The following is a 14,319-nucleotide window of genomic DNA, read 5'->3' on the forward strand; positions in this document are numbered from 1 at the left end:
CCTGAGCTAACTGCCTTGCCCAACAGTGGGGACAGAGAAAATTCCTAAGGATCAAGGAGAGAGACCTAGCGCACAAAGGACAACCCCTATCCCCCGGCACCTGGGAGAAGTGGCTCAAGGGACAAGCCCTGGAGCAGAGTCTTGAGGTAAGCAGCCAGGCTTCCACCACTGGAAGGAGGCGGTGGGTACCAAGGCACCATGGCCCTGCGGCATCAACCACATGTTCTGCCGCCTGTGCACATGTGTGGTCCGAGGTGGTCCTACCACCCTCAGTACAGGAGAAGCTGAATGCCGGCAAAAGACATTCATGTCCGGGCTGAGTGAGACTCCTGGACCCCCAGCCCCAGAGAGGCAAGACCTTTGCCAAGGAGCTCCAATTTACTTCACCCAAACCTACATACCCAGAGACCAGCCTGGGTTGTACATACCTGGATCTGTTATTTTCACATTATTCTTAACATGAAAGAAATTGGAGACATTGAATTTGTCCAAATTGGTGGGATCCTGTGGAAAAAAAGAACATAACAGCAAATTGGAACCAGCACACAGCCAGGCCTATGTGGCTGTCCCAGGCAGCAAAGGCTGGGTGGTGGCATGACAGATCTGAAACCAAGAAGGGAGAGGCTGCTGGCAACCTGGGGGCCCAGTCATGGGATGGGGGTATATGTGTGCCAGGATTTAGGAGGGGAACAGAGTGGTATAAATGGTTCCTTGCTTACCACACTGAGGATCCTTCACCCTGGCACACAGCTAAGAACATCCCTTGCTGAGATGGGAGGTTTGCTGAGGGGTCATGGGCAGACTTGGGGCCTCCTCCTCATGACCTCCCACCCTGGGAGTACCCTGCCCAGTTCTCCCTGCAGGAGCCTGCTGGACATAGATCCCACAGTGCCATGGGTGCTGGGGAAGGTGAGTCCCCACTTGGAAGGGAAATCATGCTGACCTTTGATAAGTGGGACAAACCACAGAAAGGAGAGGGCTCATGCTAGTCACTCTGACTTTCTAGGTCTCAAACTTCTCAGACACCTACAGGGGTGCCCTGCGTTGATATTGGGGTACAGAGCATGCCCCAAGCCCGAAAAGGGTCACTCAGAAGTCGAGACAGCTTCAAGGGTAGAGAGGAGGGGCCCTGACACAGCAGATGTGAGAGCCAGACTGAGGAAATAGTGTGATGCCCAAGGTGACCACCGAGCCTGGGTGGAGGTGTGGGTTGGCAGGAGGGAGCTGTGCCCAGGTTCTCAGTATAGGCCCTCCCTGGGAACAGCAATCGGGAAAGGACACTCACCTGGAGAGTGAGGATGTCCTGCCTGGAGAAGGGCTCGTCTGTCAGTAGGTCACGTAAGTTCTTGGCCTTAATATTTAGCTGCTCCACTGCCTAAGCCAGGAAGAAGACTGATATTACGATGCCCGGTTCCCACCCTGGCCTGGACGATGGTGCCATTGCAATAGTGAAGAAATGGACAGGGACAACCGTTGACCCACCACAGGCTCACAGCAGTGGCCTGGACACTGAAGGGCAGAGTCTGTTGAGCTGGACAAGGGCTCAGCCCTCACCAAGTCCTCACTAGGATGCTCTTGTGCAATAAATTTACAGAGAAGCCAACAGGCTCAACAAAGCTGCCCACTCTACAGAGCGACACCACCACCTGCCCCCAGTCAGCACACGCCTCCTGCAGAAGTGACCTTCAGAGCCTGATAGTAGCACTGGCCACCCATGCCCTGCAGCGGCACACCCAGAGGAGGCGGACTGGCATGGGAACCAGGACCTCCTCTTTCCCACACCTGCCCACCAGCTGGCATCCACTCCTCCTGGTGGACTCCATGCTTCCCTTGCAGACAGGGTCTGTCCTCAAAGAACAGTTTCCCTGCCTGGCGTCTGGTCAGTAAGTGAGCCCTTGAGTCCAAGGACCTACCCAGAGCCAGAACTGCTTGGGCTTCAGGTGTGAGGCTGTGGGCAGGTCCCCCCCTTTTCTTGACTGTGTCGCTGGCTCTAACCATAGGCCCCACAAGGACAGGCTGTGTCTGCTTTGTCTGGTGTGCACCAGCGCCTGGCCTGGGTTCCTGGAGTCCACACCCCACACAGCTCCTGAGAACATACCTCGTAGGCGTAGACATTGCCAGTAGTCCTCACAGCCACAATGTGGGTGTTGTTGTTGAACACCGTGTACAGCACTGGGCAGTGGTACTTCCCTAAACACAAGGAGAACACAGAGAAGAGTTGTGGCAGAGCCCGACGTCAGCCCGCCCAGAGTAGGAACCCAGAGCATCAGCCAGCGGCTCAAGCCTTGCCCCCTACTCACCCCCACCAACTAGGAAACTATTTGAGACCAACTCGTGCATGGCAGATTCACTCCCTGAGCACCTGCCATCAGCCACCACCCGGCATCCTCTACCTGTACTCAGGAACTCAGTCCTTCCCACAGCAGTCACAGTAGCTCTATCAGTATCCCCTAATGCCCTCACTTGGATCATCACAACGAACTCCTGCAGCCCTCCCTGCCCTGGGTGCAACCTTGCCACACCCTGTGCTGTAGCTAGGGGACCAGTTCAAATATCCCAAGAAGTAAACTGCAAAAAAGGAGGAAGGGGGAGAAACACACACAGATGAAGAGATATGCAGATGTGTGTGTTCTTTAAAAAAAACCCTGATATGTAAACTACAGAAAAATAATTATAAAAGCATTCTGGAAACTTGACTACTGGCTGTATGTTTGTATTTGATGGGATTTAAGGAATTTTTGTTGAGTTTATAAGTATGATAATGGTACAGCAATTATTACGATCCTTATCTTTCAGGGATATGAGGTGAAGTACTTAAATATGAAATGATAAAATGTCTGGGATTTGCTTCAAAATCATCTAAGAGGATGCAGAGTGCAAGTGCAGATAAAATCAGATGAGCTGTGAGTGGATGGGCACGGAAATTGGGCAATGGGTATGGGGCAGGAGGTCACTGTATAGATTCTCTAACTCTCACGTGCCTGAAATCTTCTAGTAAAAGCAAAAATGGCAATTGGTAGGTCAAAGCTGTTCAAAGAAAAGGCACTAGTCAGGTCAGATTCTGTCTCTCTTTTCTCACTCAAATCTTAAGAGTCTTCTAGTGGCCACCCAGGCCCTGCAGGATTCTATTCTGCCCTCTGACTGCAGCCCATCTCCACTCTTCCAGCACAGCATTCCTGGCTATGCCCTGGCAGGCTTGCAGGGTTGTGCACTGGCTGTTCCCTCTGCACGGAATGCCCCTCTCCAAACCGCTACACAGCCGCCTCCTTCCTTCCATCAGATTTCCACTCAAACTGTGTCAGTGAATCCTGCGATGATCCTCCCCCTGCTTTACTTCTGGGTCTGGCAGAAACAGCATCTGACACACTATGGAGAGCTGTTTCCCAGTTTCCTCCTCCATCAAAATGTACATTCCTTTCATTATGGGAGAGACATGGCTTGTTTTGCTCTCTGCACATGGCAGCCACTCAGTAAATATCTGCTGAAGAGACTGTCACAGCATTCTGCCACCACAGCAGAGCTCCTTGAGCCTCAGGAACATGGAGAAATATGCTCTGGTCCACTCACTCCCTGTGACCCGTACTGTGGGCCACCATGGCCTCAGATCTCCCCAAAATGCACAAGTTCACTGAGCATAGAGACCAACCTCAACCATGGCATCTGCACAGACCAAAGGAATTGAGAGCAAGGTCAGTGCCCAGGAAGGAGAAGGGGAGAATGCCTTGGTTCAGGCATCTGGTCATTTAGAACAATGAAGGGTTTGTATAGGGGCACAAAGCAGGACCCTAGAGGTAGGCTGAGACTTTATAACTAGAGGGGAGGATAAATCCAGTGCAAGAGTTGCCGTCAAAACTATCCAGACCCTCCTTCCCCCAAGTCCAGCCACCCACCCAGGGCCTCATTGAGCAGCTTCTGCCTCCAGTGGTGAGACCAGAGTCATAGTTAAGGAGGCCCAATTATGCCCAAAAGGAGACCAGTACTCCACCTGGCCCAACCACCTTTGTGGGAGGTGCGCAAAACCTGAGGTTACATACAACCTCCCTCCCTCCCCCAGCTTTAACCTACCTGGACCTCAAAGAATTTCTTCTTTAAGAAGAAATTGTATTACCTTTTTTTAGAAAGTGAAAATAAGTGTCCAGCCTGATCAGAAAGGAATGACTGATTCAATATACAAAATGGTAGAAGGGAGGGAGTCTGGATCCCATCCTAGAGCCAGTTTTAAAAGGGATTACTCACCTTCGCTGTTCTTTGCAAAGTTCAGCTTGATCAGGGACCTCCCATCCAGTTTCTGGAAAAATTAAAATTAATAACAGTTAAGTGACTGATGTGAAGAAATGCTGGACAAGAGACAAGAGACCTGACCTGGGGGCCCAGGACACAGCAACTACCCTGGATAAGAGGGTAAGTAAGCAAAGTGGCCCCACTCACCACAGGGGCTACCTCCAGGCTGGAAGCGAAGGCTGAGTGTGAAGGTTTGGTTTATAGTTCTATGTCTAGATATTCTTACAAAAAATAATGATTACTTCTAAAACTTAAAAATAAATATATCTCTCCAGCTGGTTGGTGGTTACAAAGGTGTTCACCTTCTTGTTCTGTTATATAACTATTTAAGACAAAAGATTTAAAAGGAGTAAACAGTCCTAAAGGGAAAAGAGTAAACACACCCTAAGAGCAGTTGTGATGGGATCCTCTATTTTCCCAAGTTTCTGTAATGTGTCTGCTGTGCACCTGTCCTAAGGGAAACTTTGTTTACAATAAAACAAAGACCAGACAGCCACAGGAAAGAATCACCCTACCGGGAGGCCTCAATTGGAAAAGTAAAGGGAGGCTATGGAGGCACCCTGGGAGGGAGAGGCAAAGCAGAGTAATTACTTTGGCTGCCTGTCATGAATAGCTGCTGGCCATCTGGTGAAGGGTGTGGAGGGGGCCTGGCCCCCCAACCCAGAGGAGACACTGGGTGGACATCCGGGGGCTGAACTGGGCATAAGCCAAGCTCCGGCCCTGCTGAAGTAGTCGGTACACATGCACAGCTCCGTGAAGCCCCTGCCTGCTGATGAGCACCACATCTGCTCCTCCACAGCTGGCTTCATTCCTTTGTCATTCAATGATCCTATACACACTTGCACAGGAGAGCCTCAGACTCCAGGATAGTCTACCAGGTCCTTGCCTAAGGACATCCCCCCCATCAGACAGCCCTTCTTTTGGCTCAGACACCCATGTACATGAAAACTCTGAGACAGCGCACGCACAACATGCTCCTCCTGAGGCCCCAAGAAGTAACACAGTCCCAAGCTGGCCCCTGCTCCAGAGGTTCACTGCGACTAACACCACAGGAACCCTCCTCAGATGTTCAGCAGAAGGGGGCTCTGCTACCACCACATCTGGCCAAGCTAGCTAGCCCTCACTCAGCAAGGCCCTCCTGAGACCAGGCTAGGGAGAGGAACTATACTCAATATGGATGTGTGGGGCTTGTCAGGGGTGTTCCCTGCAGAAACTCACCCCAATAGGACACTTGGAACAAATAAAATGGCTAAGCCTCAATGAGATATGCCCAAATAAGGAGTCAAGCTAAGTGCCATATTGGACCAGGTGGGTGCCAAGCACAGAGCATTTATGTTTTGGAGCCCTGAAAGAGCACCTGCACAGCAAAACACCCTAAGTAACAAAAAGCATCCCTGATGCAACCAAATGACAATGCCCACCAAGAAAGAGAGCGAGGTCATGAGGATAGGTGTGGACAAGAAAACATAAGAGGAGTCTGAAACCCAGCACTGACAAAGGAGAGCACAGACCCTCAGCCACAGAGGAGCCTGGTCTTGACACCAGCTGGTCCCTCCACTGGGACACATGTGATCTGATCCTGAGTATGACAAAGTATCACAAAACAAGCCAATCACAGGCAGATAGTGCAGACCCTGAAGAAAGAAACTGAAAGCCCACAGTGGTTCCCGGTAGCAGACCCTAAAGAAAAACATTATCAGTCACACTTTTAAAAGACAAAGACAGGGGCCTCCCCGGTGGCGCAGCGGTTGAGCGCTGGGTTGCGAAACTGCGCGCGGCCTCTGCGGCGCCGGTTCAATCCCCGGCTGCTCCCCGGCCAACGGAGGAGGGTCCCACATGGCGCGCAGACCTCTCCTGCTGCCCGCTGCTCCCCTCAGCAGTGTACTTCGGTCCTTCTGCCTGCTCTGCTCCCCGCTCTGGCTCTGGTGAATTCTCTCACCCTCCCTCGCGCACTTCTGACTGTACCCAGTGCATGTATAAACAAAACAAGCAAACAAACCAGCAAACAAGTAAATAAAGCATGCCTCTGGACACAACAGACAGCTGGAGGGTACTCCCCTTGTTGACAGCAAGCACCCCAACCAAACCACATTAAAGAGAAAAGCCCACTGAACTCCTGAGTTCAAACACTGCCCCCAGTACACCCTGCAGGAATCATCCAGTCAACCTGTCCTCCAAGGTTCACAGAAGCCCCCACCTGCCTGCTTGCCCTCCCCGTTCCACATTCAGCCCAAATGCCTGCCTCTGCTATATGCAGCCACCATCATCCTGCCAAAATCCTACTAGCCTGGAATCCAAACACAGGCAGGATCACCTGGTTCCGCTGCCTGTCCCTGGCTGAGAAGAGCTAACTGACCCAGCTCCCCTGGATGGGCTGCACTAGGAGGTAACTACTGACTTGACATCTCAGCAAGCCTAATGGTCTACCCTCACAGAATGGCAGGGCTTCTTAGCACAGACCACTAGGCACATGGTAAGGGTTCCAGGAAGTTATGCACTGACATGATTGTTAATCCCAGATTCTCTAACACACTGAGAGGCACAAAGGCAAGGCACAGAGGAGTTATTCACTGTGTGATCACATCCATGTGTATACACATCTATACACACACATCGGGAACATTTCCAGAAAGGAATGAGAGTGGAGAAAGGTGTGGAGGGGAGGACAGTTTTTCTCACTGTGCCCCATAGGTGGTTCTCTACCAGGTATGTGTGCAGGAAAACCAGAGAAAAAAGGATAAGCCAGTGGTCAGCACACACAGGCCATCACTTGCACTCTTGCACAGCCACCTACCTCTCCATTGCTGGGGTTAGTCCCATACTTCTTAAGCCAGGGGACGATATTCCTGAAGGAAGAGACAGAGGTATCAGTGAAGGGTTTGGGCAGCATGGGAACAAGGGCACAGTACAAGCTTCCAGGCAAAAAAGCTTCCATCCCAGGAACGGTTTTACTCCAAGCAAGAAAAGGAGTAACTTGCCTGGTCAGAGGAAGCAGGGAATATTTCTGGCTACACGGGTTTCAAAGTATGGTCAATCATGGTTCTTCCTACAGTTACATATAAACAACACAAACTACAGTTTATGTATAAACAATATGTAAATGTTGGTATGTCCACACAATGAGACGCTAGGGCACCATGAAAAAAGTAAAGAGTTTTTTAGAATTCTGAATAAGATGGGATAAAAAGCTTTGTGATCATGTGATTTATAAGAAATATGTATCTGGCCTTCATCCTATTTTTGGCAAGAGCTCCTAAAAGCCTTGGAATCTCCTAATTGATGAGATCAACAAAGGTGTCTCTCATTGTGATGTTCGAGGTAACTTCTGGAAAGCACCTAAAGATGGGGACAGTTGCTAAGAGAACCAACCTGGATTAGAGGGTTAAAATTTCAGTCTCATCCCCCCCAACCTATGGAGAAGGGAGGGCCTGGAGGTTGAATCAATCATCTGTGGCTATTGACTTTATATCACACCTGTGTAATGAACCCTCCATAAAAATCCAAAAGGAGGGGGTTCCAAGTTTCCAGATTAGCAAGACCGTGAACGCGCTGGAGTGGCACACCTGCAGCACCATGCTCTTTCTCCACACCATGCCCAATGCATCTCTTCTGTGAACATATCACAAATGTTCTGGGAACCTCCACTCCTGCTCTAGCAGGCAAGAGAGCAAAGCCATCTGCACAGATTTGAAGTCAGAACAGGCTGCAGCCTGTTCCGTGAAGCAGCTCTGCAAAAATCTGCTGCCTGCAGGTAAAGCAGCCCCCACTAATGACCAAGGAGCTAGATAAAGATTTAAACAATGGGTACCCAACCTACTCCTCTCCACAGTGCATTTTTTAGAAATCCAAGACATGATTAAATCCCAGGTTTTGCTCTCCTCTGTGCATAGATAGCATCAACATATCTTTAAGTGAAAATAAGAACAGAAGCTTCCCCCACCCCACCTGACACCCCATCAAGAATGATTACATCTTTTATATCAGTGACTCATTGTTCCAATCTATGTAAACTAAAGTCAAACTTATGATTGTTAGAAAAAGCTCTCCCAGAGTAAAATCTGTTGGCTGAGTTCTTGGATTCAAATCCTCACTCTGATTATCTAATAAACTTTAACTATCATTGAGACTTTTATTCCAGTTAATACTTCTGGATATTAAACTGGTGATCTAAAAAGTAAAATGTTTTAGTTCTGCAGCCTGTTCTAACAAATTAATCAAAACTAAGGAGGAGGTGGTGGGAACCTCTGATTTACAGTCAGTCAGTCAGACACACAGTAAGGTCTGCCGGGGTCTGCCAACAGGCATCTGAAGAGAAGGGGTGAGGAACAGTACTGCCCTGTGTGATGGCACCCCTAACCTATGGAAAGTATGTTCAAGCAGCGTTTTTACTACTATCTAATATGCTATCTCTGGGTACAGTATTAGAACCGAGTTTAACTGCAGGCCACCCCACTGGTGTTGCTTATTGTATGTGTGCAGAACCCACTTTTTTTTTTTTTTTTTGTGGGACCCTCGCCAGTGGCCGGGGATCGAACTGGTGCTGCAGAGGCTGCGGGCAGCCTCGCAACCCAGCGCTCAACCACTGTGCCACCAGGGGAGGCCTGTGCAGAACCCATTTAAACTCTTAACAAAACCGAGTGAAAACTGGACCCAGAACTATCCTCATAGTATTATACTTTATAGTAATTACTACAAACTAACTCACAGAAAAGAAGTGTATAAACATTGACAGTGGTTACCCTGGATAATGTGATTATGGTAAAAATTTCCTTTTACTTTGAAATATTTTCCAAATTGGGTCTGAAAATTATAGACACTAGCTTTTGCGGGAACATAAAACTTGCATGTTTCAAAATCCAGCATCAGAGAAATACACACACCTTGATTATGGCTCTTCTTTCCTAAAGTGAAAAATACTCAGCTTGTTAACACTCCAAAATGGTATAGGTGTGCCAATCAATTAGGACCTCACATGGAGGAAGGGGAGGTCAAAGTCATTCTAATAAAACTGTCTGCCTGGGACTCACAGCAGCACTGCGGCCTCATCTGAAGCTCTGGCAGTTCCTCCTAGGTTCTCAAAAAGCCCACCCAAGATTTCTGAGGCTGCAAGGACCAAGGGCTGGAGACCTCAGAATGGCCTGACTTGGCATCGCCTGGAGCCACAAACCCTCAAACTGTCCTGAAATTCCCTTTCTGAGTGGGCATCAATAATCTCACCCCATTTGCTAGATCAAAAGTCAAGGGAAGGAGCTCCCTGGTGGTGCAAGGGGTTAAACACAGAACTATGGAGCTATCCGCAGCCTTTGCAGCACGAGTTCGATCCCCAGCCGGCCAGGGAGCAAACCATATGGCACAGCAGACCTCTCCTGTCTTAGCCGCTGCTCCCCTCAGCAGTGTATGTCAGTCAGTCTGCCTGTTCTGTTCCCCACTCTGTCACTGGTGAATCCTCTCACCCACCCCTACACCTTTGGCCTGTACCCCAGTTCTTGTATGCATAAATAAATAAATCTTAAAAAAAAAAGTCAAGGGAAAACTCACAGTAAGTCAAAGATGATGCCTTCGGGAGTGCAGACCGGGTAGACGAAGGGCTGCAGAGAGAGACTAAGAAAGGAGAGACTCCTGATGAACTGCTGAGCACACTGGTCATGCCCTTCCCCCACACATGAATCTGTGACTTTCCCCTTTGCTCCTCCCTCCTTCAATTCTCCTTTAGTGCTCCTCCGCACAGAACAGAGGTGGCCCTGATACCCCGGCCCCTCAGAAAAAAAAAAAAAACAACCATTAAGTTTGTACCAAACAAGGGTTTCAGGAGATGCTCAAGGTTCCTTGGGACAACAGTAACCTGGTTCTCTCCATGTAACACATGTTCACATCCAAAAGCGATACCTGGGAGTGGCCTCAAGAAGGCAGGGCTGGAATTTGCTCCCTAAACCTCACATAGCAGGCACACTTTTCTACTGAGAACTGCCCTCCTCATCCCAAGAGATGGGTGGGGCTATCACAGCATGAGGGTATCTGCCTGCTCCTACCACAGTGTGCACACAGTTCCCCCCACATTTCCAACAGTTGGACACATGACTCAGACAAGAACTGAAGCCCTATGAGCCCTGGGTAAGTTCTGATACAAGAAATGTGAAGGCAGAAGGGTGTGGAGAGGCCCAGACTGCCATATATCCTTTTTGGACCTGCCGAGGAAAAGCAAAAGCCATAGCTGTAGAGAGTGCAGACCTGGTGGACTGATTTGAGCCAATACCCTTTTTTCTTGCATAGGCTTTCTGCCATTAGCCATCCTGGAGGATCTGGCTTATTTGTACAGATTAGCTATCAGTTTGTTCAGCACAGCATAGCTACACGAGGCTGACTTCCTGAGTCCCTGCCTCCTGGGAAGCAACTCTTGGTGCACCCCTACCACCTCCACCTCAGGCCCAACCATCTAACTTGGTGATGCTAGGAACTGACTAGAATAGATCCAACACCAGGGCCTCCCCTGTGGCACAGTGGTTGAGCACTGGGTTGTGAAGCTGCCCGCAGCCTCTGCAGCACCGGTTCGATCCCTGGCTGCTCCCGGCCACCAGAGGAGGGTCCCACATGGCGCGCAGACCTCTCCTGCCACCCGCTGCTCCCCTCAGCAGTGTACTTGGGTCCTTCTGCCTGCTCTGCTCCCCGCTCTGGCTCTGGTGAATTCTCTCACCCTCCTGCCCTCCTGACTGTACCCAGTGCTTGTATAAATAATAAATAAATCTTAAAAAAAAAAAAAAAATAGATCCAACACCAAAGCAAGCTCAAACAGCAACACAATGGACATGCATCTTCTCTTAAAATGGAACCAAAAGGACATTTCTACCCAAAATTCAAGGTAATCTTTAAAAAATGGCAAGACATAGGTCAGAGACCTCTTAGGGAAACCGGGAACCAAGGAAGAATGTTTTTCATAAAGCCAGTTCATGTCCACTATGAAGGAGACCACATTCACATGAGGCTGATGACAAAGCCTGGCAAGGTGGGGAGGGATCTAGCACTAGAGCCCAGGCCTTTCCCTGAACATGTACTGTAAGTAGGAAAGCTCACTCACTGCCTAGGAGCATCCTGGGGGGCTGCATCCACCAGGCCTCCCTGCACTGGGCACAGGCTCCTTTTTACTCCTTTCTCATTACTGTGGGGTCTGTCTGCACTGCCTCAACCAGGGTGCCAGGATCACCAGGAGAGCTCTGAAGCTTTAAAGGCTCACCCTGACCCATGGAATTACAACTCAGGGTGAAATGGGGAGGGGGCATGTTGTACAGATACACAACTGTACAAAACAGAAATGACCATGGCTCAGGTTTGGGGAAACTCAGGCCCAAGGAGACACCAGACAGCTGACTCCCACAACTCCCAATGTGCTGGGATTAAGTCCTAGTCCTAGTTCTCCAACAGACCCACCTTCTGTTCATTACACATACCAACCGGAAGGGAAGAAGCATTTAAATGACTCTGCACCCAGGTCCCTCCCTACCTTCACTAGTGACTTGCTTTCTCAGGGAAGGGGGAGGTTGTTCACAGTGTCACAACCATTGTTGACAGTGCTTTGGACCAGACCAAAAGCAGAATATGAAAGGTATGGGCCCAGAGTCAGACCACAGGGTTCTGGTCTCAGTGGCACCACTTCTCAGCTCAGGGAAGATCACAGACCCATGTCTCCAAGGACCAGATTAACTCAAAAAACTGAGTATCAGAGAACTAGGAGGGGAAGATAAACTCTCAAAATGCTTACCTGCAGTGGTCAAAAGGTAAACGACGAAAATTTGTTTGTGGGAGGTCTGTTTAAGATGAAATTAAAAAACAGAAAACTTAGTGAGAAATTTCTGTTATGTGTTCCTACCAACAATTAATTTACATTTTAAGAAAAAGCTTAATAAATTACATAGTGCAGCAATCACTGTAGATTAAAACTTTTCAACAGACAGAACCAAACACATGGGGTTCAAAGAAGAACTTAAGAGGAAAAAGTGCATACTCACTTCAGTCACTGTAGTCAGGTCTCTGTCAGAACCCTAGCCCTGTTGTGAGGCTTTGCTTTGCTCTCCAAAAAGGCTGTGCCAGCTTTACTTCCTTTAGCAATTATAGTAGTGTTTACTAAAGCATTGAGAGCTTTGGGTCTTATCATTCTCTCTACTCTTTATTAACTTTCTGGGGAAAGTATGCTATTTTAACCTACACTGAAATAAATCACCAAGATTAAACGTTTTCTCTTATATTTCACGTATTTCTCTTTCAGGAACTGTCCTCAGCCCATTTGTCTACTATAGTTTCTGTGTTGTTTATTGTTAATATTTATAGGTTCATTGTATAGTAAAGGCATCATTCTTTAGTTATCCCCCCACACACACACACACACAAACCAGGGTGAACAGAAGGATTTCAAGCCCTACCTGGTTTCTTGCCACCATAAAAGTGAGTGTATTCAGCACAAGTAATGTACCTGAAAAAGAGAAAAAGTGTGACAACCACTCCCTTTATAAAGTCTCTGAAAGTACTAAGTAGTGAAACGATGACTAAATCATTTTGCTCATTCAACAAATTCTTAGTAAATACTACTCTACATCAGGCACATAATGATAAACACAACAGAACATGGGGACATAGAAACTAGTTAGCAAATACAAACAGTCCTGCTTTGCTCAGAAGGAAATGAATAAAATTATCAGAAGGTCTGATGATCAGCTGGAGCTAGTCTTTTAAAGATCTGGGGGAAGAGTTTTCCAGGCAGAGGGGCCAAAGAAACATATCATGTATAAAAGCCATGAGGCAGGAAAAGTTGGTTTGTTCCCAAAGGGAGAAGTCACTGGAAAAATGTGTGCTCAGGGGCATGTGGCAGCAGATGAGGGAGACATGGGTGGTGGTGAGATCATGATTGGGTCTCAAAGGCCATGTAAGGACTTCTGATTTGCCTACGTGGGACAGAAAATTATGAGATGACTTTGAGCAGGACCCTGAGATAAAATATTGTAAATCTGCAAAGCATCCTTCTGACTGCTGTGTATAGAGGGACAAGCAGAAAACCAATCAGGAGGCAACTACCAAAGTCCAAGAAGGTGTTGGCATAAACTCTGCGTGCAGGGGGGTAAATGGAGGAGGTAAGAAGTTGTCTGCTCCTGTAAGGGAAAGCAGGATTTACTGGTGAAAAAGAAGTGACTGCTGAAAAAGAGATGTCATCTGAGGGAAAGAGGCACCAATGCTAACTCACAGATTTCTGAACTGAGCAAATGAAACAGCTGAGAGACCACTGAGATAGGAAAAAGGGAGAGGCGCAGACTCAAAGGCTGACAGTCAAGTGTTCCGTTGGGGATATACTAAAGTTGTCTATGTGACCTCCAAGTGGAGCTGTCAAGTAACCAGTTCACTATTACAAGACTGGAGAAAAATCACCCAGGCAGAATGTAAATCAGAAAGAAAGCTGGATCAGGCACACATACGAAGTCTGGAAAGTGGGCGGAGGATCCAGCAAAGGAGATTGAGAAAACAGAAGTCACAGTTGTAGAAGGAAAACAAAGAACATGTGGTATACCAGATACCAAAGAAGGGCTTCAGAAGTAGAGGAAGTATTCAACTTTTGTGTGCTGTTGAAAAGCCCAACAAAATGAAAACTAACCACTAGATTCAGCAATAGGGAAGCTACTGGAACCCCGACAAGAATGGGGAGTGAAAGGCTGACTGCAGTGGTTTCAAAAGACCACAAAGACTATCCATTCAAGGACATAAGTATCACTGGAAAAAGTAAAAAATAGGGATTTGGGGGTAAAAAAAACCAGCAAGTAGACACAGGTCTTCCACATCTTGTAAGGAAGAAAATCTAAGAAATACAGTAACGGTAAACTTGGTTTGCTCTACCCTGGAAGACTCCGTAGAGCGTGTGCACGCTGAGGGGTGTGAAGCAGCACACGGGGAACGCGAGAGGTTCCCGAAAGAGGCGCCGATTCGGGAGCAGAGCCGGCGAGTAGAAAGGGGGACGGGCCAGAGCAAAAGCCAGTATTTTCTCTCAGGTGGAGAGCCGGCTCA

At 48.3% G+C, this 14,319-nt stretch overlaps 1 protein-coding gene across 1 annotated transcript in view; it reads right to left on the reverse strand.

The window, feature by feature from the left end:
• Nucleotides 1-14,319, reverse strand: part of PPIL2 (peptidylprolyl isomerase like 2) — a gene marked incomplete at both ends in the record, with an annotated part of 30,047 nt that overhangs the window by 15,481 nt on the left and 247 nt on the right. The window contains 8 exons of the mRNA XM_084244915.1: nt 429-504; nt 1,286-1,375; nt 2,099-2,190; nt 4,237-4,288; nt 7,076-7,127; nt 9,820-9,882; nt 12,035-12,080; nt 12,693-12,742. Coding sequence (XP_084101041.1) covers nt 429-504; nt 1,286-1,375; nt 2,099-2,190; nt 4,237-4,288; nt 7,076-7,127; nt 9,820-9,882; nt 12,035-12,080; nt 12,693-12,742 — 521 coding nt within the window. The remainder of the gene's footprint in view (nt 1-428; nt 505-1,285; nt 1,376-2,098; nt 2,191-4,236; nt 4,289-7,075; nt 7,128-9,819; nt 9,883-12,034; nt 12,081-12,692; nt 12,743-14,319) is intronic.

Source organism: Talpa europaea (genome assembly GCF_964194135.1).
Source record: "Talpa europaea genome assembly, chromosome: 10".
NCBI classification, from domain to species: domain Eukaryota; kingdom Metazoa; phylum Chordata; class Mammalia; order Eulipotyphla; family Talpidae; genus Talpa; species Talpa europaea.